The sequence below is a fragment of the Pithys albifrons genome, chromosome Z (assembly GCF_047495875.1).
Source record: "Pithys albifrons albifrons isolate INPA30051 chromosome Z, PitAlb_v1, whole genome shotgun sequence".
Lineage (NCBI taxonomy): Eukaryota > Metazoa > Chordata > Aves > Passeriformes > Thamnophilidae > Pithys > Pithys albifrons.
In genome coordinates, this window is record NC_092497.1 from 75,437,513 (window position 1) to 75,465,365 (window position 27,853).

Sequence of the window (27,853 nt, forward strand, 5' to 3'; positions counted from 1 at the left end):
TACAGGCATTGTCTCACAGTAGTTTAGCCTATCCAGATCTGAAGGTGAGGCTTATTGACAAGACATAGGTTACCAGCTGCCTCTGGCTCCCTTGGAAGGATGGAGCAGGTTTCACCCTGTGCTGCTCAAGGGTTGAGCTCAGCTAGCAAACTGCTGTGTGCATGAGTTCAAGAACATTTCCATGGCACCTGCACAGGAAAACTAAAGGTTTCAAATCTTTGAATCTTCATTTCTGAGAAGTTCAAAACCACCCTGCCATTTCTTGAGGAGTCATACCACTCAGCTTTTGTATGGTGATGGGGAGCAGTAGCATGGTTTCATAGGGGAAGGCTGAAACAGTAGAAAGGTTGTGTGTAGTTACCAAGTCCTGCTGATGTTAATGACAGTCACATGCCCCTGCTCTTCCTCTGACTTACCCATGAATGCAGTTCTGTGGTGACAGGGTTTGGTAACAAGCTGGCAGTTGACACTGACTGCAGGGCACAAGTCTGTACAGACCAGATGGTACGTTGATACCTTGACAAGGACTCTATGGAGTAGAGTAAGCAAGGGTTGGTGGTCCAGGGGTTCCCTCTGTTGCCTAAGGAAGCTTGTCCCTCCTCCTTAACTGCTAACCTGAGAGGCTGGAAAGTACATGTGGTTGAATCTCAGATCCTAGTCAGGAAAACCTCCTGTCGACTTATGAGAGTGCTTTGTATGCAGAGCTTTAGTGTGCTTGTCAGTAATGATAATAGTAATTAATATGACTTTTTCTCTCTTTGTGCTCTTACAGTTCTGTTTTTTTTTCTCTTGTGCTAAGAGCAAGTTAAATATGTTAGTCAATGTCATTTTTATGTAAATTCTACATACTTGTTAATTTTTTCACCTTCCAGTCTCCTCCTTACGTGACTGTGCCAGCTCTCTCTCATGCATCATGTCTACTCTGTGCATTGCATGAAATAATGGACATTTTGCAATGGAGGGTGAAAAAAATCCAAGTCATTCCTTGGTGAAATCCTGCCTGAATTTTACCTGAATTTTAGATCTTTCTGCATTTTACTGTTTGACAGCAAATGTGGAATTGCCATGGCAACTCCTCTGTCATACGATAATTTTGCAGTTTCTCTGAGATAAAAGGCATCATCTCAAGTATACAATATGCCATCCTCATAGAACAGAGCTGTCAGCATTTTTTACTCTCCTTCCAAGGAAAGAGTCTGCTGGAAAGAGGATCAGCCTCTGCTTCTTCCTGTCAGTTTTTTCCAGGCTGCTATTATTTAAAAATTTTTTTATATTAATTGTTTTTCTAGTTCTGTCATTGAGAGGAATTACAGTTCAATCACTTTATGCATGAAACTATCAGAGGAAACTCGAGTGACAATGGAATTATTCCCTGTGATTTCATTACATACAGCATAGACTGCTGTGCGGGTTGGTGCTTGTATCATGTTAAACCATCATCCCAGAGCCTGGAAGTGTTGAAAGACATTTAAGTTCTAGTCCTCACTTGGTTCAGATGTGATTGTGTGCAGACCATAGTGGGCAGCAAATTTGATATCCATGATACAGCTGTGCAATATCCTTGTTGCATCATTATTGGTAAAACTTATGGAAGAAGAATTCTAGGCCTAAAGGCATTTGAGATTTATAAGTGTGTCTCTCAGGGAATGGACAGCTGTGGCATTAGTGATTTCTCTTGCCTCTAGGATCCACAGAGCCTGTAATCCACAGGGAAAAAGCCCTTGAACTTGGAAGATAGCTATCCAATCTGCCCTGCTCCTTGTTCCCCCATCTGAATCTTATTGTGGTAGCTGTTCATTTTTCAAGGCCTGGGATTGTGCTTTCACAAGTAAAGCAAGTGTTTTTTCTAACTGTCGTCTACTAGTTCCTTCTTCACACTTGCATACATATAATACTAGAAAAATGGACAATTGACCCTGTGGAAAAAAAAAAAGCTTGAAAAACCATGACTATTGCAGCTAAAAACTCTGTTGATAGAAGAATTGCACAGCATCAACTTGTCTTGTGTCTGTTCTGATGAGTGTGGTTGGTCCCATGCTCTGTGTATTAATTCAGGATGGAAAATAAAGTGACCAGATAGCCAGGAAAATCCATCTTTTGTTAAATCATCATAACTATTTTTGTGTCTTGTCTTCCATTGTATTAAGCCTAGGTATTGTTGGAATCCAGAGGTTCAGAGCCCAGACTTTCCATCTTTCTCTTGCAATTTTAAAAATATTGTTTGGATTAGAATAGTGCAACCACTTCTTGAATGTAGAGTTTATTAGTGATTGTCTTGGTTTGAGGGGAAAAAACCAAAATGTTTACCCACAAGCAGGGGAGGGGCCTCCTCCACGATAATCACACCACTCTTTATCAAATTTAAGAAAAGGAATTTTAATACAAGAAGGATAATTGATATATATATATATATATATATATATATATATATATATATATGTGTGTGTGTGTGTGTGTGTGTGTATGTATGTATGTATGTAAACAGACTAGTGTAACCCACTTCCCCAACACCACAAGAGAAAGAAAAAAAACCCAAACAACAACAAAACCCAGCAGGTTTTCCTCCAGGAGGAAAAGTTATACTTAAGTGTCCATGTCACAGCCCGGCTGGCTGCAGAGTGAGTTTCAGTCCCTTTCCAGCGAGACAGACGAGCAGTGAGCTTTCAGTTAGACTCCATCTCTTCCCCCTGTGTTCCCCATCCAAGAAGCAGAAAAGTACGAGCAACTAGAAGCAAAGCCAAGGCAGGCAGCAGCAGCAACGCGGTCAGAACCAGTCAGGGGCAGGCAGCAGCAGCAACGCGGCCAGAACAGCAGTCCAAGGCAGGTAGCAGCAGCCGCGTGGCCAGAAAAAGCAGTCAGGGGCAGGCAGCAGCAAGCAGTCCAGGCACAGCAGCAGCGAGACAGCCAGGAAAGCCCCAGCAGTAACCAGCAGGGCAGCCTGCCTCCTCGGAGCCCCCACTCCCGCGTTCTGCTGAGCCAAGACTACAAAGAATATCCAAAAAAACCAAAAGAGACAAACCTGCCCCCACCCAAGTGATCAACAGTTAACATTAGTAATACATAAAGACTGCATCTACATTACTATGAAGCATTTCAAACAAGTAGAGTTTTATTTTAAAAAACTAACAAGAAAGCACAACAAACCAGCTGTGTATGAGTATTTTTTTTGGATGAGATCAGGTTTTTTTGTTCTGTGTTTGGAAAACACTTGTCACAGCAAACATGTGAATATTCCTACATCCTCTTACAAGAAAAATTGTTGTTTGGGATAACATGTGGCAGGAGAATGAAAATTGTACTGCCATTATTTAATTGCACTTAAGGTTCACATCTGCATTTCTAAAAGAGATACTAATAAAATACTGTGCATCCTCTATGCTTTAGTGTGTCCTTATCTTACCCTTACAGTGCTGTCCCACATGTTCCCTACCTTCTGCGAACATCTGCCTTTCTTTACATTTTCATTTTCTCCACCAGACACTGAAAGATGCCAGCGACAATGCCCGCAAGGATTTTCACCGTGAGGCAGAACTGCTCACAAACCTGCAACATGAGCACATTGTCAAGTTCTATGGCGTCTGTGTTGAGGGTGATCCACTTATCATGGTCTTTGAGTATATGAAGCATGGAGATCTTAACAAATTCCTCAGGTAAATCCATGAACACATATTGTGCTGATGAGACAAAAGTGGGCAAAGAAAGTAGGCATTACTGATACTTAATGTCAAATTAACTACTACTACTACTACTGGAAAATGCTGACATCTAGGAGTACAAATTGTGCAACTCAGGTCTTCTGTACTGGGATGTGGGGCCTGTTTCTTTCCCCGTTTGGAAGTGCCAGTAAGTCAAGCCTTCTGCTTTGCACCAAACAAATGGGAACCAAAGAAATGTTGTTTCCTATATATTTCAGTGTAATCTGAAACATTTGACTAGGAATCATTTTCTTACAGGCTTTCTGGTAAGCATTTGGAAGATTGTATTCAACACCTATTGCTATCTATAGGTGTCTAGGAGGTTTTCTCTTCTCTCTTCTCAGTGTTTTAGAAAGACTGGCATACATTTCCAGCAAGAACACTGTGAGCCACAGAAACTGCTGTGAACTGGAAAATACTATATGTTGGGGTCTAGATTAGGCCTTTATTTCATAAGGCTGTTAAGGAATGTGCATCAGAAATTCAAATTTGGCAGTAAAGAAGTCATAAATAAATAGATGATGCCTAAGATTCATGATAATAAGTAACTTATGAACCAGGAAGTTGAGAACAGAAACTTCATGTATATGCCATTTCCTCTAGCCTGCAATCATTGACATAAAAATAAGCAGTTAAGAAGCAGCTTTTGCTCCTATGTTAAAAAATATAAGGGACTGTTCTTTCAACATCTTCTGTGTAATTTTCATCAAGAGATATCACAAAGGCCTTTCAACATACAGAGGTCTCTCCTGCGAAAAATTACTAGGAGTACCACCATTTTGGAAAGGTTTTTGTAACAAACACATAAAACAATCAAACCTGAAGTCCCTTTGAATGGGTTCTTGTTTTCTGTCTGGCTGAAATGACTCATGGTTCCTAGTGCAACCTTTTGTGCACTTTTGATAGTCCATGTGAAATGAGTTCGCTGTCTTTCTAATCTCTGTTGGACAAATGACATCAACTATCATCCTCCTTTATTGGCAGGGCTGATAGGTTTGGCATGAAGTCTAGGGTGTGAACTAGGGATTCAGAACAAACATTGCTACTTTTCCCAGCCTGATTGTCTCTCTGGCAGAGGATTTAAGTATGTTTAACAATTCAGGGCATTTACATTTTCCTGTTTGGTCTTATGCTGTGAATCAGAAGATAACTGAAGTTTCCCTAGATGCCCTGAATTTCCATTAGAAGAAGCCAGATTCTCATCTGATGAGAAATAATTTCTTATTCTATCAGAAATACTTATACTTTGATTATTTTTGATTGGCCTTTTATTGCCTTATAACCCTGATATTGAATTATTGTACAGGAAAGTTGTTTAGCAGACGGTATATTACCAATTATGGTAGGACATGCTGTTAAACCTAGGCTCCAATTTGTCATTCCTCTCATATTTGCTGCAGCTTGTGCTGCAGATCAGAGATTCTTAGCAAAGCAGGCTACAAGAGCCTGTATTTCTTACCCTGTAGCGCCACCAAAGGCTGTTGGGGAAAAATTGATCCCAAAGTTTAACCCAAATGAGCCTGGCTGTCTATATGCATGCAGCCAAAGGCTGTCTAGATGTAGGATTAAAGCCTCGAAGTCATGCCTGCCCAGTGCTTGTTCTGACTAGTGGTGTCTGATGTGGGTGCAGAGAATATCTCTGTCAATGTTCCTGGCTGCTTCAGATGCTGAGGATCACTTCATTTACAGCCAGCATCAAGAGGACAAGAAAGGTGGATGGAGTATTAGGAATAATCTAAAAGTTTCATTAGATACAGACGATGTTCTTAGGGAGACTAGGAACAGATGAAGAGCTCTCTAATTTAGCTACTCAGAGCTTCCTGTCTGAGAATAGTTACTAAAAAAATCCATGCATGATGAGGGTACAATGTTTTTCAGTAGGACTTTGCCTGTGAGTTTTAGTTGGAGATTTCATATCCTCCCATTTATTCCTCCCCAACAACTAAGACTTGGTGAATGGCTGCATGTAGATACTCTGTGGCAGAGATCTGCTTCACCTGGTACCAGATGCAGTCCCCGCAATGCTAACACACCTTCCTTAATTTCTTTTTCATATTTGTCACTTTGATAATGAAATTCTTCACTAGGGGCAATTTTAATACCATATTTCTAGGAGATAGTGTCAGATTTAATCTTACAGGTTTGATTAATTTGCAACTCTTTTCCAAACTCCTGTGCCCTTCCCCTAGAGATGAATGAGGGCCTCATCTCTGTTGGTTAGGAAGGTGATTCTCTGAAACTCTCCTTAGTATGAAGGAAGGGCTTTGAGAGGAAATAAAATCAGTTCCAAAGCATTTTTCAAAACCAGTTGGTGAGGGAAATTGAGAGGTTGTTTCTTAGAAAGAATAATCTTCAGGAATGGAATAAAAAAGGCTTCTGAAAACACAGAAAAATTGAACAAATGGAAAAGGATATTCAGAACATTATAAGCTGTATCAAATAAGATATGATTGCCAGAAGACTTTGTTAATTGAATAAGGGTTAGCTAGTGATTCTTAAGGTAAAATATTGTGCATATGAATGTTTATATCTTCAAGATACTAGGATGTACATGCATACCAGACCTAACACAGTTAAGATGGGTGAAGCACATGTGTCCCAATACTTCAATGGACTTTTTAAATCCAGAACATCCCTCTTTTTCCTGGAGTGCATACAAGTATTCTCCTTAGTCAGTTGATTGTTACACCTTAAGGATTTGCTAGGTCTTGAAAAGCTCCTATTTCTGAAGCTGTTTTGTTTTTTTAAATAGTGTGTGTTTTGTGTCCTTGTCCTATCCTCAAGAATTCCCATCTCAGGCAGGACTCACACTTGGTGATGAAATAAGCAAAAATTCTTGCCTGCTGTGCATTTGGATAGGAAATTAGAAGTATAAATCTAAAATTACTGCTTTTGTTTCTCAGATCTCTGAAGGAAGTTAGCTCTTTCTTCTTTAAGAAAAGATGGAAGGGTCAGTGTCATGTCTCCCAGTAGAAATCAAGGAATGCCAGTCATAGGAAAAGTGATGCTGTGCATGCCATTTCATTGCCTTTCCCTCAATTGTCTTTCACAGTTAGAGTGATAAAGTTTCCCTGTTACCAAATAGGTGTATTTGTCAGCCTTTCTCTGGAAAAGATTGCTAGAACAGAACAGGATTAAGGTGGTAGCTTCTGATAGAGCGGTTTATTGTGAACACATATGCCTTATTTCCTTAAGTAATATATATCGTGTTGTGTAAGGCTCTTCATACCATTTATCTTTCACATAATGAAGGAAAATGGCAAATGAAAAAAGCCGAGATACAAATTTTTCCCTATTTCACCAAGAAATTTGTAACCCTTTTGACCAAGTTGTGGTTTAGGCTCACTAATGCCCTTCACCTTTCCATCTTAGAAGTGGCGTCTCGGTGTATCTGCTTGTGTTTGGTGCAGGGCACATGGACCAGATGCAGGACTGATGGCAGAAGGCAACCGTCCTGCTGAGCTGACCCAGTCCCAGATGCTTCATATTGCCCAGCAGATTGCATCAGGTATGGTTTACCTGGCATCACAGCACTTCGTGCATCGGGATCTTGCAACTCGGAATTGTCTGGTTGGTGAAAACCTACTGGTGAAGATTGGGGATTTTGGGATGTCTAGAGATGTGTACAGCACAGACTACTATCGGGTAAGTGAACTGCTGTAATAGGAAATAACCTAAGTCTTGTTCATTCTTTCCACTTTGGCGCAACTGATTATTTACATTGAACCATCTATCAAGTAATTTAAAGGCTGACATATGGAGTTTGAGTTTTGAGTTAGAAAGTTTTATTAAATTTGGAGAGTTAATCTGGGTAAGATTGTCATGTCCTGTTCTTTATATATGTTGGTTTTAGATTTTAATAATAAATCATAACAAGGTCTTTTTTTTTCTGGGCAAAATTTTTGAATGTTTTATTGTCTTTAGTGAGGAAGAAGCAGCAAATGAAAAGGAAGAGCTGGTAACTGAAATTTGGCTCAACACTTCAAAGTTATTAAAATATGTTTTCAAATATTGCAAAGACAAATGGAAATTTTAACTTTGGGAATGTTTATAATGTTACAGTTAACTAGAGAGAGTGTAAGTACTGGACAACATCATGACCACTTATTTTACTCAAGAAGAGACTAGGTGAGAAATTGTTATACATAAGCTGTTCCTGCCTTAAGCCAGGGCTTTAGTCCTACTTCTCATGGTTGAAAAGTTGTTTTGCAGAGAATAAGAGTAACCCATTTCACTTCTTCATTCTGTCTGGTTTTGCTGAATTTAGTTGCTGTGAAATGATATCTGAAGTTTACAAAGACCTTCTAGAATTGCTGGGAGAAACAGAACTGTCGTCATTAATTACTGTTCTTGACATTGTCTTTGTGCTATGCGGCTGATCATGTAGATGACAGCATTTGCTGCTTGCTATCACATTGGTAATTTCATAATTGGAACTGAAACTGGCAGGTGTTGGTGGCTTGTAAAAAGGCAATCCATGGCCAACCTGTTAATTTACAAACCCTAGAGTTTATTCAGTGAGATAAACTAACTCATCATCTTTAAGCACATGTTCCGTACCTGCCTCTCACATGATTTGTTGCCAGTGAATTCCTTATAAATAAAATGAAGGCCTGTTTCTTAGCCACTGAGTTTAGGCTGCTCTTTAGTAAAGGAGAATGTCACCTCAGCATCAGTGTTTGTAGGATGCCTGGAAAGAGATCATCTCTACATCTGACTGAGGCTGAATAGGGCAAAGGAAGCTACACACAAGAATTATTGCTGAATGCTGATTCACTTAACAACTGAGAAATGTCTGCCTTGTTAATTGCCTTTTCTTTCAAAGACAAACCTAGTATTTAGTAAACATATGATCTAGATTCCTCGTATATATTGTTATTTTGGAAACTTGCCACTTTGAGTTATTTGGTCAACGTAATACAAGCCTGACTGCAGTTCAGAACTTAGAAAAAATACACAAGATGGTCATCACTGGCTCTGTTTGTGTTTGCAAGGACATCAGTGAGCACAAAGTGCCAGAGTTTCTTAGTTTTGTGTCTGATTTTTCATACTGCATTTTTGCAATATTTGTTGGGACCGAATCCATCTCAGTTCTATACTTCAGTGTTTACCATGTTAGTTGCTACACTTAAGAATGAATGTATATGCTCAACAGTACTGAGTGTTTGCAAAGATCTTTACAGTCAGAGGCAGCATTTTTAAACGTATGTTTTGCTTATTTTTGGAAAAAAATTAGTACCTCCCTGCTGCATAAAAACTACATGCAAAAAGGGATAGACGCTCAGTAATCATACGGTCTTTCAGGAGACAACTAAGGCCTGGCTCAGCCATGTGATAATGTACTGTCTCTGGCACCATCTTACCTGCTCATGTACCTCAGGGTATAATCATTGAGTCTTATACATGAGCACTCAAGCAAAGCTTTTACTCAATGAAATGCAGGTTTAGAACAAGACCCATGACCTGGAGAAAGTACACGTTCACCAAAGGAAATTCTAGGTAACCCTGATAGTACTTCAGTACATCTCAAAGAACCTCATTCAACAGGTGTGCTGCATTTCCCACTTCCTGTTATACAGAATCACTTCATCTTTCCTTTTTCTCTCCATCATCATCATCACTTACTTTTGAGGTCAAGGAGGAGTTCTGTGTGGTCAATGGTGTAACAAAGGAAAAGAAAGAGGGAGTAGTATGAAGAGGGTGCAACCATGGATGTATGGATGTGAGAGAGGGAACAAGTAAGGTGGGAGAGGTAAATGTAGAGAGGTGTTAGTAAAAGACACAAACGAATGAATGAAGGGAGAAAGAATTAAACCAGTGTCAGAGGGGATAATGTGAAATAGCATGGCTCCATCAAAACTGATGTTGTAAGCTTGCAGGGAGATGGCTGGAAACGAAACTTCAAGCTGGGTTCTTGTTCTGCACAGTAAGAAGGAAAAAATGTATCGTTTCTCAGGCTCCTCATGTTCCAGCTGGTTTCTACCTGGTGCAGAGAAGGGACAGAGCCATAGCCTGCCATGCCACCATATTTCACAGTAATAAAAGTTGGAAGCTACAGTTGAACCTGTGAGGTTTTGGCTTGACCTGCTTGGGCCATATGTGAGCTGATCAGAGGCTGGTCATTAAACAGTCAAGGTAATGATGACTTCCCACATGGTTTCCTGGAAAATTATATCCCTAGTAGGCCTAAGTCAGCGATAACACTGAAGCAGCACAGACATACTATACCCAATGGTTTATAGCAGGTTAGGTCTTTTTAACTGCTCAGGCTTAGTCACATATGGAGAAGCAATTCATCCCCAACCCTTACAGCTTTATCTGATTCTTGTTGGAGGGATTTCCACAACTCCAAAAAGTTCTGCAATAAAAGGTTTGGCATTTATGTTTATTAATACATTGGAACTGGGTTTTTTGGGATCCTACCACCCAGTATGATGTTAGATTTGCCCAAGATGATTATTTGTAGCTTCCTTCTGTAAGATAAGGATGATCCCAAGTTGTTGTGCACTGTTAGATTGTTAATGACGTTATGCATTGAATCAGCTCAGTTGCTGAGAGATGTTTCAGGGAAGAGAGGGAAAGAACTAAGCCTTGGGCTGGGAATGCATGTGATGTGTGGCCCTGATTGCACAAGCTTTCCTTTTTCTCCCTGGTTCTTTTTTCCTGTCTTTTTCATCAAGCAGTAATCTTGTAGGTGGAGGAAGCCCTGATGTAACAGACCAGTGTAAAAGCAATAGTTTCCATAGTTAGACTAGGTGAGCCCGGGGACATGAAGAAACGGCAATGGCTTTTCTTAGCTGGAGCTGCTGTCCATCCCAGGCCATAGTAAAACAACTGTTAAGTAATTGGTTTGGTCTGTGTGCCAAATTGCTCTAGCAGACACTCTGCTACACTGCAGTCCTTGTAGCACAAAGGATCCTTTCACAGAGTTATTTACTTTCAGACCTTAGGTCTCAGGTTCATTAGGGGCTTTTATTTGTTTTGTTGGTGACTGAGTTTTGTTGTTTGACTCCCAGCCCCCACAGGTCAGTTTCCCATCTTTCCCTCAGACACCCAGGTAATGCTTCAAAGCAGCTTTCAGTGCTTCGAAGTATTGACATTGAAGCATGGGAACAACTACTCTGTTATTATTTGTTCTTGCACTCAGAGATAATATATCAGGGCCTTTTAGGCTTCCAGTTCAGGTTTGCAAGTGGTTGCTTAATACTTGGTCCTAGAATATTTTCTACATTTCTTCATCATAAGCAAAAAGCTTAAAAAAAAGGGTAGGGGAAGAAAAAAAAAAGGCATCTTATCCCAGTACTTGGAAAAACTTAACAGGGATATGCTTTAAATATCCAGCCTGATCAGCTAGCTACAGGTTTGAGCCAAGATTTTGAATGAAACTGATCTCACCAGACTAACCAAGCACTTTGCTATTAACTGCATTAGGACCAGAATTTCACCCTTCCACATTTGTTTGTTTGTCCAGTGCAGGATAGGGACTCTGTTTCTGATTTACATTTATGGAGCTCTGTTGTGTAATCCCTATTTAGCTATTGTATAACCTAGTTGTCTTTATGCAACAGCACAGGCAACAGTGGAGAAAATAAGGACCCACTTCCTCTGCTTGTACTAATCATTCAAAACTCTGTCATAAGATTGGGGCTGTTAGTGAGGCTTCCATCTTCCTTTAGGTCAGATTAGCCCTAAAGAACAGAGGTGTTCACAGATCACAGAATCACAGAATATGCCAAGTTGGAAGAGACCCACAAGTCCAATAATTAACCCTACACAGGAACACCCCAAGAGTCAAACCATGTGCCTGAGAGTATCGTCCAAAAGCTTCTTGAACTCTGCCAGTCTTGGTGCTGTGACCACTTCCCTGGAGAGCCTGTTCCACCACCCAACCACCCTCTGGGATGAAGAACTTTTTTCGAATATACGACCTAAACCTCCCCAGACACAACTTCAGACCATTCCCTTGTTCTGTCACTGGTCACCACAGAGCAGAGATCAGTGCCTGCCCCTCCTTTTCCCCTCACAAGGAAGTTGTAACTATCTCCCCTCAGTCTCCTCCAGGCTGAACACACCAAGTGACCTCAGTCACTTTCATACAGCTTCCCCTCAAGGCCCTTCACCATCTTCGTTGCCCTCTTTTGGACACTCTTTAAGAACTTAACATCTTTCCTATATTGCAGTGCCCTAAACTGCACACAGTATTCAAGGTGAGGCTGCCCCACTGCAGAGCAGAGCAGGGCAATTCCCTCCCATGACCGGCTGACGATGCTGTGCTTGATGCCCCCCAGGATGCGGTTGGCCCTCCTGCCTGCCAGGACATTGGTGACTCAGATTCAACTTGCCATCAACCAGGACCCTCAGGTCCTGGCACTGCTTTCCAACATCTCATTCCCCAGTCTGTACAAACATCCAGGGTTGTCCCATCCCACGTGCAGAACCCGGCACTTCCCTTGTGGAAGTTCACAAGTTGGTGATTGCCCAGTCCTTTGATTTTTCCAGGTCTCTCTGCAGGGCCTCCCTACCTTTGAGAGAGTCAAGAGCTTTTTCCAGTTTTTTTGTTGTCTGCAAACTTGCTCCGTGTCCCTTACAGTCCTGCCTCTAAGCCATTTATGAAGATGTTGAAGAGCACAGGGCCCAAGATTGAGCCCTGTGGAACCCCACTAGTGACAGGTCACCAGTCTGATGTTACCCCATTCACTATCACCCTCTGTGCTCGACCTGTAAGCAGATTGCTCCCCAGCCACATGGTGTGTTCATTCAGCTGTGTGCTGGACATTTTGTCCAGAAGGATCCTGTGAAAGGCAGTATGGAAAGCTTCACTGAAATCCAGAAAGATTACATCAAGCAGCTTCCTTTGTCGAACTAGGTGGGTTACCTTGTCAAAGCGGATGCTGCAAATAAGTAGGATCCTGCTGCCAGCACTTTCCACAGATGGCTGCACCACTGCCTCTCTGTCCTAACATGCAGTTTCTTTTAAAAAACAGCAACCTGACTAAACTCATGCCCAATATACACCTCTGTGATCACATTATTCTTCTCCCTTCCTAGCCCTTATATCTCAAATGTATTTAAAGTATTCCTGTACTGTATCGGACTGTTTTAGGGGGTTAAAGAAGGCACCTGCCAAGAAAAAATTTTTTCTTTTTTCTTCACAGTAGCCTTCTCCCATGACTTTCAGTGTGTGAAACAGCAGTTTTGATGTCTCTTTCTGGTACAGACATCACTATAACTGTGACTAGTATTTTCCAAAACAGATTTTGCCCATTCTTGGATTAGAGGTACTTTTCAGACTCTAATGAAAACATGCAGCACAGTACATCATACGCTTACATAGCCTGTGTCACTGGCACAGGGTCACTGTAATGTCAACAGTGCCCTGGGCCTCACTCATCTTCCATTCCTTCCAAATGAAGAACATTTCTTTTTTTTTTTTTTCCATTTTTACGGTTTTGGTTTCAAACTCTCAGTAAATGGCTTTGCAGTTCACGCTGGCACATTTTGTACCTCTAGCAGTTGAGAAAGACTGTTGTTTCCCTTTTATTTTTAGCTTCTTTGGGGGCTGCCTTTTTTTTTTAAATTAAAATTCAGGTCTTGTCTAATTTGGTGATGAGTAAAGAAATAAAAAACAGAATCATGTTACCAAAAAGTAAACAGCTGAGGGAGTGAGAAAGGTTTCTAAGGAAGTTTCCTAGATTTTCGTTTCTTAATGTTTTCCTGATAATTTCTATTTAATGTTAACATTAAAGGAGTATTTTGGGGAAAGATGTCTTCTAAAACAGAGTTCCTATGCATTTTCAGCTAAAACAAAAGAAGTTATTACACTCTTTAACCTCCCAGGAAGACTTACAGAAAAACTAAGGGTTACACAACTTGCCATTCCAGGCCAATATTAAAAATACATAGATTCCAGACCAATTCACTTATGTAAAAAGGTCAAAACCCTTTCTGAGATACCATTTTGGTGCTTGTAAATGTTAGAGTCCTCAGCAAAGAGTTCTGATTCTGATCTTTGCTGTTCTTTAGCAAGGCCAGAGTAGGAGTTTGAAGAACAGTGAAATAACATTAGTATTAGAGGAATGAAATGGCAAAGAGCATGTTGCCTACTAACCATAGCCCTTCCTTCATGTGTGAACCTAATATTGTACAGTGCTGTATTTCTGACAACAGCATAATACACTTTTTCTGCTGACACTTTATATGAAACATATTCTAAAAGATAGGGCTAGTAAAATAATCACCAGAGAGTGATCTTGCTTAAGCTATTTCCAGTACTAAGTGCCTATTTGCAAAGAGAATTAATGCATGACAGCAGTGGTCTAAAAAAAGAAAAGGCTGGTTTATCATTATTTGGGCTGCAACTAGCCAGGCAAACACCATGATACAAATGTTTACAGTGAGGAGCAAGTGTCTGTCTATTCTGAAAGGGCAATTGCAGCAAACACCTGCAGGTCTCAGCTGTCACTACAGAGATGAATACCTGCATGTGGGAGTTTGGAGGAGGCTGCACTAAAGAAAACAAGAAAGAGTTACTGGGAAGTCAAGCAGCTTGTCAAGGCATCCTCGTAGGTGTGTGTATTGAATTGTCACAGTTTGAAGGCACAGTTTGAAGGCTTTTTATTAGCTGCTATTTTTGCATCCATTGCTCAAAAGAAAATTATCTGCTTCCCTACATGGACTGCTCGGCTTTTCTCCTCCGTCAGAGGCTCATTGCATCATGTGTAGTGCTGGGTAGGACAGAGGGTTCCAGCAGCCCTGGAGGACTTGCACAGATGATTTCTTGCAACTGGAAATAATACAGGAAATAATAGGTCAGCTTGAGAGATGTAAATCCCAACTTGCTGTCCTGAAGACAGTGCAGTAGATCTGAACTTAAAGTAACATAATCCTAAGCAGAATTAGGCCTAATGATTTAAGAGGGCTTCCTAAAGGTCACTGTAATGTCAGCATTGAAGAATTTGTATGCACCAGGACATGGCATTATCCTGATAAAAAAGGATTAGTACTGTGGCTTGATGCCTGTTCCTACTTGCCCATGCCAGAGTATATCCTGCGGCATGTAGGAGACATGTTATTTTCCCAACTTTTACTTAAACAACCTTCGGCCGTGGCAGATGAACCTCAGGACTTAAACGGTGGGGCCAGTTCTGCACACACTGAGCCTCACCTAAAAAATGCACTGTGCAGGCTGGAAGGTCACACCCACGTGGGGACAGCCCTTCCCAAATCTGCGTTCGCAAAGCTGAGCCACACACACTTAAACAACCTTGACTGCTCGTGTTTTGTCTGGAATTGTAGTTGAGCCTCTTCAGTTTTTCACTGAAAACCCAATTTCAGCTTTGTCTCAAGGAAGTACAGTTCCATCTTTTTTACCATACTGTTAATGTAGTCACTTCCCAAGTGAAGTTCTCTCATCATCATCTTTGCACCAGGGCCATTGGTCCTACTTACAATTCTGTTTCCGTCTGTTTTCACTGACACAGATCCTAAGAGCAAATCCAAGAAAGTTTTCCATATTAGTGTTAGGAAAGAGAACATCAGATGTCCAACATGTGTAGTGTGCTGCATTTAACAGTGAGTGATCCAGTAGGATTTCTTTATGCCTCGTTGGTGCTGAAGGATGCAGTCTACAATGGTATGGACGCTTCTCCTGGTCTTGGAGTTGTTAGACCATAACCTAGGAGAAAATGTGCTCCCTGCTTTTCCCCTACCATGTGGTCACTGGGAGACCCTGAGAAAGGACACACAGAGACCACCGGAGAGGGAGGGAAACAAAGAGGAAGTTTATTTGTGGTCAAGGGTTTATATGAACTTTAGAGGGATTCAAACTCACCAATAAGGGACAAGAGGGGAGTCTGGCTTTGGGCCAATGGGAGTAAGGGGATTTACATTCAGTGGGAGAGGGTTCCAGGAAAAATGATGTCACAATCTTCCCCCAGACCCCTGAGTTTACAGGGGTATTCTGTGAAGAAGAGGCAATGACATAGCAAAAAAGACGTAACTAGACCTGTGCATTCAAACAACATTAAAAACATCAGTTGTTAAAGCATTATCAGTGGCTGGCTGATTCTCTTCACCAGCCCATTTCTGGCAGGAATTTCTCCATGCCATATATTGTGAATCCACCCCGACAAATGAGTTCTTACTAAACTCCATCTTGCAGGGTTATTGACAGGTCGGTAATACAGAAAATGAGATTTTTCACTGGGAGGTTGGGACCTACTTCATTTTGCTAGCTTTAAGGCCCCTTTCCTAGCAAATATACAAATGGGACGACAGTTTCATGGCTTCTGGAGTACATTCTCCTTCAGCCTGTGAGATCAAGGAGTGTGAAGAGGGTAGAAACAAAAATAATAATAATAACAATAATGAGGTTGAAAAATGAAACCAATTAAAAGACAAACTATAGTAGAGTGACCTTGCTGCTGTGGCCAGTTACTTGATTACCCATTGAATTTCAGTGCCTAATTACTCTGTATTAATTCCACTCCCACTAGCTTTGCACCAATGTGGCTTTCATGCAGAATGTCAAGAAAAAGGTTGTCTTGAGAAAGAAAGTTCAACCCAGAAGGCAGTACCTAGAAACATATGTTATGCAGAAATCCTGTTGAACCACCTTATAGCTAAAAGTGTTGAATGTATGTCAATCAAAATACCAAAGTCCTTGGAAATTTTCAAATGGAAATTTTCCTTCTGTTTGCTCCTCTTAAAAGCTTTGAGAATTTACTGTTTGGTCCCATTTTGGTTATAGAACAAATATTACAGTTTTCAAATGGATGGAAATTTTGAGTTTCCAAACCCATTGTTTAAAGCATTTTAGTTTTCAGCTGGTTTACTCTTCGAGTATGCAGTTGGTAAGAGCCTTAGGATCCACATGCATGCCTATAGGATAACAGGAAGTTTACACAGTCAGCCTCACCAGTGGCTGACACAAGCTTTTCTGTTGAGGGGCTCTTAGCACAGATGTTCATTAACTTAAAAAGTCCTTTTAAAATTATACATACAAAACTGAATCATTCTCAAAAATAACCACACATATGGATATAAATTGCAGGAAAGCAGTGATTCACACATTGAAATTAGCCTTAGGAACTGCAATTTAGAGAGCTTTGCAGAACTCTGATAGTAATCGCCTCATTCCATTAAGTAGCAGTACAGCTGTACAAAGCTATTTTTTGCAGGTGCTGAAATGATTTAACCATTGTTTGATGATTAGCACATAAGAGAGCGATGTCCTCAATCCCATCCCTGATCACAATTTTGCTGGATTGTACTAGGAATATTGGTAGAGGCTATTTCCATTGACTTTACCAGAGCCAATATTTTGTCCAGGGCTTTAGAAAGTGAAAATTTTACAGGAAACTTTTTCTAGAGACCAGACATAGAATAGCAAGACAAATGATGAACTGATTTCTCTAGTTTTTCTTCCTGACTCTTTGTGCAGATTAATAATGTCTTTTAGTAGTTATGAAGAGGAACCATGTGTAAATATCTGGAGATATTGTACTGTGGTGCAACAGAATGTCACTTTTGGCAGGAAATCTGCAAAGCAAATTACAGAACTCTAAAGGTTAGCAGCTGAAACTGTTGACGTTTTGATGTTTGATGTGCACAGTGTTAGGAAAAGACGAACGAAATGAGTAAAACATCTCTCGGAGCACAGTCGGAAACCGGAGTGGCAGCTACTGGCTGCTTCAGAGTACTGATGCACGCTGGGCGGCCGCACCACTGCCCCCACTGGTGGTGAGGACAGCGCAGAAAGGCCACCCAGAGGGAGCGGAATTCTCCTTTGATGTCTGATCACAGAATGAGCTCCCAGCAGAGTCTTTGCAGACATCCAGCTGGAAGGTTTTCTTATGCAAATAGCTTCTCTCCTTGCACTCAGGAAAGCAGTTGCTAGGCAGTTTTCCTAAGTATGCATTTTTTACCCTGGGCCGGAAGAACAATGGGCACTCTTTTAGCTCACAGAACTCAGGAAGCACGGGAAGGAAGAACTAGACAATTAGGCTATGAAGTGCTATGTGTAACAGGATGGATGAAGTGGATGAGAGGAGAGCTCTAGCTAGTAACAGAGCTTAGCCTACAAACCTGGCTCTGTAGATTCCTGTGTGCACAGCAAAGAGCTACTGGTGATGAGCTATAGGGAAGCCCTGTGTGATACTGCAGGTCATTTAGATCTTCACTGCCCTCTGGGTCCTTTGTCTGTCTGATGGACCACGTGTCCACTCCAACATGGAGTGGAAAGGAAATCAGTTGCAAAAACGTGGATCAGTCTGAGACTGAAAATGTGGAGACAGAGAACCTATGCTTTAATGTTACCTATGTAGCTGTAACGTTTATGCCTTTGTGAACTTTTTTCAGTACAAGGCATCATGAACAGTAAAAAAGTTTTTGCCAAGTTGTGAGGAACAGCTTTCCAAGCTTCTCAAAAGGTGGGGAACCAAGAAATGAACTGATACTGAATTTTGCAGTCTCAGGAACTTTGTAAATAGACTTAAGATATAATTTATCTTTGCTTAATCTAGTCTTACATAAAATGGAGCCAAAACACATATAAAATGGTGTCAAGCTTCTTGCTGTGGCCTAACTTTAGGAAGAGATGAAGACCTGATTTACGGACAGGGAATATGCATCTGATATCAAGAACAGATATAAAAGATTTAGAAAAATGATGGTGACTCAAATGCTTCTGTCTCCAGGATGCAGGTAAACAAACCTGCAAAAGAAAAGCCACATGAATGGGAAGTAAATTCATTCTTCCCAGTGTATTAAAATGCTTTCAAGAAAAATACCTAGCCTACTCTTGAATTTGCTTTCAAAAGTTGCTATTTATTTGCTCTTGAAGAGTATCCTTGCAATACTGCTGTCCAGTCCTCGAGGATTTGACTAGCTTGCATTAAATTTGATTTGCAATCAGTTCCTACTTCTCTTCTCTACTATATTTTGTCCAGGGCTTGATATTGCCACAGTGATGTCTCAGATGTTTGAGTTGGGAGCAGTGAGACCCATTGAAGTGCTCAGATAGAGGTACCAAACCTGAGAGGTGATGTAAATGAAGTTTCAAAACTATCCTTATTTCATTGTATACTTGTGTAGTTCTCTAGAGAGATATAAAATTTATGTTGTCCATTTTCAAGCTATTTCCCAACATGTGTATGTTGGTCAGCATTGTAACACTCTGAGGAGATGGGCCATAGTTTAACACCTATGGAAGCACTTGAACTCAGTTCAGGTTACATCTTTCTTTGCCGATCAATACAGTTAGCTTTTAATTAGTATTTTTTCTCTTGATTTGACATGTAGTCCTCATGTTTTTAATCTGCTGCGGCATTTTTTTTCCTTTGTGATGATTTTGAGGAAAGACTCTTTGAATTTGGTTTTGTTTGCAGAGGTACATTCCTGTATGCATTATGTGACCAGGAACTATGCAAATTGATTGAAACTGATCAAAATAGGAAATAAGAATGCTTTTTGAGATGAATTTTACTTCTGAGCAGTTTGCCTAAACCACCCTATTCAGAATTGAGTCATGAAGAACAGTGATGTGGCAGGCCCCCAGGTTTGAGAAGCATCCTTGCTGACGTAGTGCAGACCAAACCATTTCTAGCAATTTTACAGAAAATACATGTGCTGTCATTTTTTTTCCTCACCAGGAATGCTACAACATTGGTAGCTGTAATTATTAAAATAGCTCATTGGTTTAATCACTTCCGTACTGCCTTACTCAGAAGAAGCTTAAATTCTTACATTTAAACAAATAATTGCTGGATTCTGTAAAGTATGTTTGCCTTCCTGCACCCTGTTGCTAATGGCTAATGAACAAGAGATATAATGAGGCAAGATAGATATAACAAAGATATAACAAAGAGGCTAAAGAACTGTTCAAGCAAAAGGTCATTGCTACTTCAGAAACAAATAAATGTGCACTGGCATGATTGAGAGTGTATGAGAGACTTTTTGAAGTGGAAGCAACAGAGCATGAAGAAACCCAGCTACTTTAAACTTATAGATGGATACACTTTGGCAGAAGTTTAAATTATATTTGGGTTTCAGCAAACCCTATTTCAGTCTTTTGTTCCATGGAGCTGCATTCAAGCTTTTCTCTACAATTACAAGTCCCGGAAGTGAACATTTCAAAATGTAATTTCAATTATTCACATAATCACATCCTTAGAAGCCAGGACTTTATGGAAGAGCTATGGTGCAAGACTTTTGATAATAGTGCATAACAGTGAAAATCTACATCTACAAAAATAATTGTCCTTTATAATGAAGAAGTACATAATGAAAATTTAAAAAAAAAGAAAGGAAAAGACATTTAGAGATAAAGGAACCTTGAGACTGCAATACTGTTAAACAGAAAATATGGGGCTTTTTCTTTTGCTGTTGAAAAATACTATGACCTGAGCAGTTAGTTTTGTAGCCTATACAATTTTTATAGAAGACTGAAAGATGCTGATACATATTCAAAGAATGAAAACTTGTCTACCTTCCAGATCAGTGAGCAAACTAGCATTCATATCACTGAAACAGGATTTTTACTTTTATTAATTGCAAATTTAGTGGCTTTACCTCTGATTTCACTTCTGTGTTCACTGCTGAATCTAAAGGGTGGAAAAGAAATCACATCAGCTGTGCTCCAATGCTAGCATACCATATCATGAAGTAAACCAATGTTTTACTGGAAATCTAAGCTAGGGGGAGGGTGGTTCAATTGATATGTAAAATACGATTCAGTCTAAGCCTCCCTTAAGTGATTATTTTATAACATCATTTAGTCCCTTCTAAGGTGTGTGTGAAGAGGGTCCTTCAGATTATTTTATGACCTGCAAGATTATGTCTCTGGAAGTCTGAATTTAATGGTGTACAAAGAAAGGGAGAAATCTTACCAGAATTAAGAAATCACACTCGTTTTCTTTCTCTTATTTTTCTTGTTTTGTTTTGTTGGGTTTTTTTGTTTTGTTTTGTTTTGCTTTTTCTGGTAGAGTTTTAAGAAGCTAAAGAACATTAGCTAAATACATTGCCAGATATTATTTGATAACACATCAGTGTTGCAACTATTTTATCACTGGTATAAATATTGGGTGAGGGAGCGGGGTAGTGGAAGAGGCAACATGAATGACAGTCATGATGATTACAAATCATTCATCCTGATGTTTTTGTCATCTACGTTCCTCATACTGCCTCAGCCCAGGCCCACAGAATAAAATTGTGATGTTATCTGGAGAATATGGATTCTTTCCAGGTTGATTTACCAGTTGCCTGTCACCAACAAGTCGCTTTGAAAGGCTAACTGATGGGCTGGGCTCTTTGCAAATTACTGCTCTGCATGCAGTCCTTTTGCAGCTGATTATGCTGCCAATGTTATTTTCTGACTGTGAGATTTAGTGCAGCCTACTGGCTGGCACTAACTGTCCTCGTAGGAGATTTTTCTTGCTTGTGAGCTAAGCAAAGGGCAGGGTCCTGCATTCTTGGCAGCTTGTTGTATGCATGAGCCGTTTGTTTTTTTGGATTCAACAAGCAGAGTTTTAAATCATCTTTAACAAAACAAGACACAGAAAAAAGAGAGATCAAAATAGAGCTGAATATTTCATGTCATAATTTTGGCAGCACATCTTGTCTTCTAGATTGAAAGCACCAATGAAAAAGGGAATTTTGAGGTTTTCAATTGTGTGACTTTTCCATGCTCCTTGAATATACTCAGATATTCTTGGACTGGTCTCTTATGGCATATCAGCTATTTTTAGATAAAAGAATCTAATGTTGCATACTTGTGTGGGAAAAGCATAACTGTGTTACAGTAAAGGTCAATGCCAATACACAGTGAATGAAATGTGTCTTTCAGCAGAAAACAAATAGATACTTCTTCAATCTGTAAAATAGAGCTTATATATTATGTAAGATATATAGGTCAAATATTGCCATTTTCTGTACAGGGAATTCTGTTGAAAGTAGTTAAAAATCAGTCTTGCTCAACTTTTACCTGTTTGCATAGACACACATAGAGTTGTGGATGTTTTTACACCAGTTGTTTGGAGCAGCATAAGTTTTTGATCAACAAATGTTTCTATCTCAGTTTGGAAATGAACAAAATTATGGGTTTGGAGCTTGTATATGCCCACATACTCAGTATCAACCTTGTGTTCCTTCTCGATTAACTTTAGTTAGAATAAAGTGCTAAATAGAAAAGGGGGAAACTGAAGGCTATGATGTACTACACACAGTAAAAAGTTCTTCAAATACAGATTTAAACAAGGATAAGATGGCATAAGCTAGCAAATACATTTCACAGAGAGTTTTATTCAGCTCCACTGTATAATGTGAGACTGAAGGTATGTCTAGTCTGCAGACACTGCTTGCCCAAAAACTATGACACGAGCCTGATGCAGGATGCAAAGCTATTCAGAAGCAGGATGAATGTTCCTTTTCCGGGCATACACTTTTCTGTCTGTGCTATTCACAAAGTCCAAGCTAGCTGCCTTAAAGTTGTCTTGTACTCAGTTATGTCATTAGGGCTATGGAAAACAGCATTATGTTAATTAACATGATCAGAAAAAAAAATGTAAATAACACCTCTTTCCTTAGTTATTCCTTTTTATCTGGCAGTATTTTACATCTTAATAGATTTCTTTAAGATGAAAGGCCAGAAAAGTAGAAACCAAAAAAGGGACAGATTTGGATTTGTTTAGCCTTCACATTACATAAAATAGGCAATTAGTCTGCACCTGTTGTTTAATAACTTCCTATTATAAGTAGTGTTCGCAGGGGTATTAATGGATTTAAAAACTGCATGAGAGTCTCAGAATTTCTGGCTTTAAAATTATTTTGATCTCAGAATTTTGAGACTATCTGTTTTGTTATTGTCCTGCTTCTGTTTCAGAGAATCAGCTCTGAAAAATAGAGAAAACTAGTTGTAAGGATCAGCTTGAAAGTTGGGGAAATGTGGATTTTCTATAAATAAAGGTGCAGAAAATAAATGGAAGTCATGTTTTTAAATCACAGGAGAAGATGGGGAGTAATAGGTTGCAAAACTATTGGTGATTTTACCTCATAAAGGAAACTAGGAAAAAACACAGAAGAAGAAAGGGCTAATGAACAAACAAGGATAGAATTGAAAGTGCCAAAAAGCATTTGAGATTGACTTTGAAAAAAATACTAAAATACACAATAAAAGTTTATATTAACAGTCTCTTGACTGTTAAAATATCAAGAGTATGAGGAGTAGAGTATCATCACTACAGACATGATGTTGTGGGAAGAAGAGTTAGTTTGGCCTGGAAGCAAAATTAATTTTTTAACATCAAGTCTTGAAAGGACAGTGATAAATATAAAGATATAGGCAAAGTGGCCAATGGAACTAATAGCACATGAAAGCTAAACCTGGAACAGGCATAGAGAAGAGATCCTTGACCAATGAGGTACATTGACAGCCTTCTTTATGATTGGAGACAAAGAGGTCAGCAGACTCTTTAAGTAGCATAAACTAGCCCTGCTGCCTAAAGAGGAGGTCCTGTTCTACTGGTATTGACAGCTAATTCCTGCATCATCTTCTGTTCTGCACCAGCAAAGGTGTTTCTGCAGCCACTGAATAAACTTTGTTAATGAAACAATTCAGCTGAAAAAATAAGCATTTTTCATTTCCTGGTTGCAAGGATGACAGAGTATTTCTCCAAAATGAAGTACATACAAGGGCATTCTTGACTTAGATCTTTGTTGAGGGAGAGTCTAAAAGAACTGTGCTATATGAGTGCATCAAAAGGGTAAAATAAACATTAGGGATGAAAAAATACTATTGAAACTAAAGGATAATGCTTGCTTAAGAACAAATTAATAGAAGCTGGACATGAAATAGTTTAAGTGAGAGATTTGGAAAAAATTTCTGTCAGAGGATTGGAATTCTTTTGACAGCCTGTGAACTGGGAAGAAAATTGTCTCATTTTAAGGTGGTACTGTCCAATTTATGAAGAGAATGATTTGATGTAGATGAATTCTGTGATAGGATGCAAGAGGACCAGAGGACTTGGTGTGCCCTTCATAATTCTTAGCTGGTACCTTGAAGTACATAAAGAACCAAAACTCCTGACAGTGTCAGAAGTATTTGGTTCATCAGAGTGCCAGTATGAGTAGCAGTTGAAGAACAGATACTTCATTTTGTCTAGATCATCTTCAGTTTGCCCAGAATATTCAAAGTTGATTTCTAGTATTTATCAAAGACTGTTCAAAGTGACTGATTTTTCAGGGCAAGGACAAAGTTTTGAAGATGAAAATACTTGCCAGGAGTTCTGCAGCTCTTATTTGGAACATCTTATCTTCTCTATGACTTTGAGAAAACCTGTTCTTTAATTCTTCATGCAGTCTCCCAGCCCTTGACTTTGATTAGGCTTAATTAGATTTTAACCCTCAAAATTCCAGGCAGGTTGGGTTCCAGTTCTACAGATGCTTCTGTTTGACTATAGGTGGAAAAGGTATTACTTTGACTTTGTTTCCCAATGTACTCCATTTGTTTTTAAAGTCAGAAGAAGCTTGTAAAGGATGAAAACAGAGCTGCTTCTGCTCCAGATGTATCTCCTTTCTATATTCTTTATATTTTCTCTTTTCTTTCTTTTTTAAGAAGGATGACAATTTGAACTTACCTTTTCAGCCTGTGCCCATCTGTGTTGGGGTGAGCTGGCAAAAAGCCAACTGCTCAGTACAGAGCCAGTTCTTTCCCCCTGCTGAGAAAAGGGAGAAAAATTACTTCTGGACACTTAAACTTAACTAGTTATATATTTATACAGAAAAGAAAAAATTAAAAGAAAACTACCATATAACACATAACTACACAAGTTAGAAATAACAATAACTCCTCACTCCCCATCGAACACAAATCCCACTATTCTAGCAACAAATCACCCAAGAGAACTCAATCTCCTGAGGGACAGACCCAAGTGGAGAGAAGACTAAGGCTAAATATTTTACTTTTCTAAGATGCAGCAAGCGACGGTAGGGCCTGGTCCAGGAAAGCAACACAAAACATCTTTACCAGACAAACAACCACGAGGAATTGAGAGAACTCCTCCTACTCTACTGTATAAATACTTTGGTTTGCATCATCTGATATGAAATACCCAAAAGGCTTAACTAAAACTACCACACCATCTCAGATCATGAGTGACATTTATTTGTGACAAGGTTTATATCAACCCCTGCTGGTTCAGCTAAAGTGGAAGCTCATCTTAGCTTAAAAAGCTACAGCTTTGTCTGCAAAGCGGAACACTGGAACTTCCATGATGGATTACGCTGGATTCTCCCTGGAGTTTTAATGTATTGTATTCATCACATTCATTATTGCATATTATATGCCATGCTCCAAACTTCTTTCACAGAGAGCACAAAGCCATTACAGCCTTAGCCACTCAGGAGTGTTCAATTTCTGAAAGTTTGGGATCTTTCTTTCTGAAGATCCCAAATATAACAGTGAAGTGCAGCAGTCCAACACTCATACAGCAAACAGGACATTAAATCAGGCAGTCTTCGTGAATGTTGCATGGTGGAGATGGGGAAATGGACAAAGGATAATTTCCTGAGGGATGTAATACTAGAAGATGTAATAAAACCTGTTATTCCCAAAAGGTGAATGGTATTTTTGTCTCAATCCACATTTCTAATAACTTCCACAACTTCTGGAAAGAAGTATTCTATTAGAAAGGGGCAAGTGGAAGTTGCCTTGAAGTCCACCTAATGCTTCATTTTTTCTTCTATTGCTTAGGCTGGAACCCTGTTGAATAGCATCAAGATGAGTTATTTTATTTCCAGCAGGTATCTGGGTGCATTTTTCTGGTCTTGCTTTTCATTGCAAGCGTTGGGAGCCTTGAATACAAGGAAGCACAAATCGCAGGATGGCTATGGAAATTTTGCTCCACATTGAAATCCCAGAGACTATCAGCCTGCAACTGTAATTTTAATTATATAGGATTATTCTGTGCCTTTTAAGAGCAACTACTCAGAATTTAAGAGGAGTCTGGAAACTTCTGGGGACCGGAAAGTTAGAAGAGAGTTATTACCAGACAGTTATTTCAAGATTACTACCCTCTGAATAGCAAATCCCCCATCCCCATGGAACACAAACAAAACAAACAGTTTATTTGTCCTTCCAAGATTCTTCAGGGATTCAACTCATAACTTGCAATTTGCAGTCCTTCACCTCTACACTTCCTGTGTAGAAAAAACCTTGATCTTTAAAGTTTCCAGTATGTCAGATAAAGGTCCTGAAATTAAAAAACACAGATACTCATTTGGTTTCAGTAGTTGTTGATGTGTAAACGCTGAAGTTCTTTCTTTCATGTGCATGAAAAGGGGTGGGGGTGGTGGGGAGTGCATAACTAAATCTGTATTGGTTTTTTTTCCACTTCTGTGAAACTCCACTTGGAGTACTGCATCCAGCTCTGGGGCCCTGTGACTAAAGGGGCCACGAGAGAGCTGAAGAGGGACTTTTTGCAAGGACATGTACAGGACAAGGGAGAGTGTCTTTAAATTGAAAGAGGGTAGGTTTAATTTAGATATTAGGAAGAAATCCTTTACTGTGAGGGTGGTGAGGCACTGAAACAGGTTGCTCAGAGAAGTTGTGGTTGACCCATCCCTGGAAATGTTCAAGACCAGGCTGAATGGGACTCTGAACAATCTGGTCTAGTGGACGCTGCCACTGCCTGTGGCAGGGGGATTGGAACTACATGATCTTTAAGGTCACTTTGGAACCTAATCATTCTATGATAATGATTTATGGGAGTAGGCTGCTAAACACTTCCCAACATAAAACATCCTCATAGCCTCCGCCATTGCATTGCTTAAGGCTGAGCTTGCATGACTGCCCAAGCCACTCCAGCACACAGCTGAGAAGGGCTTGGCTCCCACATTAGTATCTGGGGAAACTTGAGCTGTGTTCCCCTTGCCACAGCTCTGCCATTGTATTTCTATTGATGCAGCATATTTTTCTCCTGGGCATTCCACAAGTGGGATGAACATCTGTTCTTCTGAAAGTCAGCAGAGAGGCAACAGGCTTGCAGTAACTGCTGAGCTAACACTTGGTCCCAGTGTTGATCCATTCTACATTCTTTTAGTACAGAAGTTCCAGGACAGTGTACTTAACCTGGTAAATGACGAACCAAGTGTCTCTGCTGCAATTTGAACTTTCTGTGGTCAAATGTTATTTATGACACATTGCAGGAAACTGTTGTGTTTATGTAAAATTAAGATGTGGAAAGAGTTAACCAGGTGGCCACATGCAACACTGAGTGATGAGATTAAGAAGTAATTTTTAACAGCTCCTTCATTTGCTGAACACAGCCTAGCAAATGTACAGAATTGAAAAGAGATGGAAAAACAGTATTAGATCCTGTAATTGAAAATGTTTTCCATAATGCATATCTTTCACTCCAGAGCAAAAAAACCTTTTATACATCACGTATGTGACATAAAAATATTATATGGAAATGATACCAGTGTAAACATTCAAGCAGTTGCACTGATGATTTACATTCACAAGTGCCTCTGCCTTTATCCACTACACAAAAGTATGGTTGCCTGCTCAGAAACCCAACTGCCCAGGACTTGTGGTAAAATGCCAAAGATCTTTGAACATTTTATTAGGTTTTAGTTCAACATGCAAAGGGGATTTTTAATTTCCTTACCACATGAAAGGTTTAACCTACTGATATGAAATACACATGGTACTTAAAAATAAGCAACAAACTGGGTGCATCTGCAAACTGGGCCCGTCTTCAAAACTGGACATCTTACAGATACATGGGGCTCTCCATTTTGACCTAATTTCCTCTGACTAGGTTGATACTCTCCTGACTTGCCCAAGTAAGCTCAATATGCATGTGATTCTCCAGCCTGTCCAAGAAATGATTGAGCCTGTTTTTAAATGTAAATCACATTTGCTTATAAACTATCTGCCCTCTCTCTGGCCGTTTTTGAGAGCGCTTTCTTACGCTGTGCCAGAATCCACAAGCTCAGGATGTGGAATGTTAGGGTTCATTCCTGTCAGTTCCCATTATTCCTTGCGCATGAAACAGTTCATGAATTTGTCTCATCCTTGTTTGCTCCTAATGGTGCTATCTACATTCATAACTGTGGCAGCAAGTTCCACAATTTTAGTACCCATTATGTAAAAAACCACT

General features: G+C 39.8%; 1 protein-coding gene across 4 annotated transcripts in view; it reads left to right on the top strand.

Moving 5' to 3' along the window:
- NTRK2 (neurotrophic receptor tyrosine kinase 2) overlaps positions 1-27,853 on the top strand; it is a 203,902-nt gene that overhangs the window by 152,351 nt on the left and 23,698 nt on the right. For all 4 annotated transcript variants that reach the window (XM_071581437.1, XM_071581428.1, XM_071581431.1 and 1 more), the window contains 2 exons: positions 3,478-3,650; positions 7,106-7,340. In XM_071581437.1, coding sequence (XP_071437538.1) covers positions 3,478-3,650; positions 7,106-7,340 — 408 coding nt within the window. The remainder of the gene's footprint in view (positions 1-3,477; positions 3,651-7,105; positions 7,341-27,853) is intronic.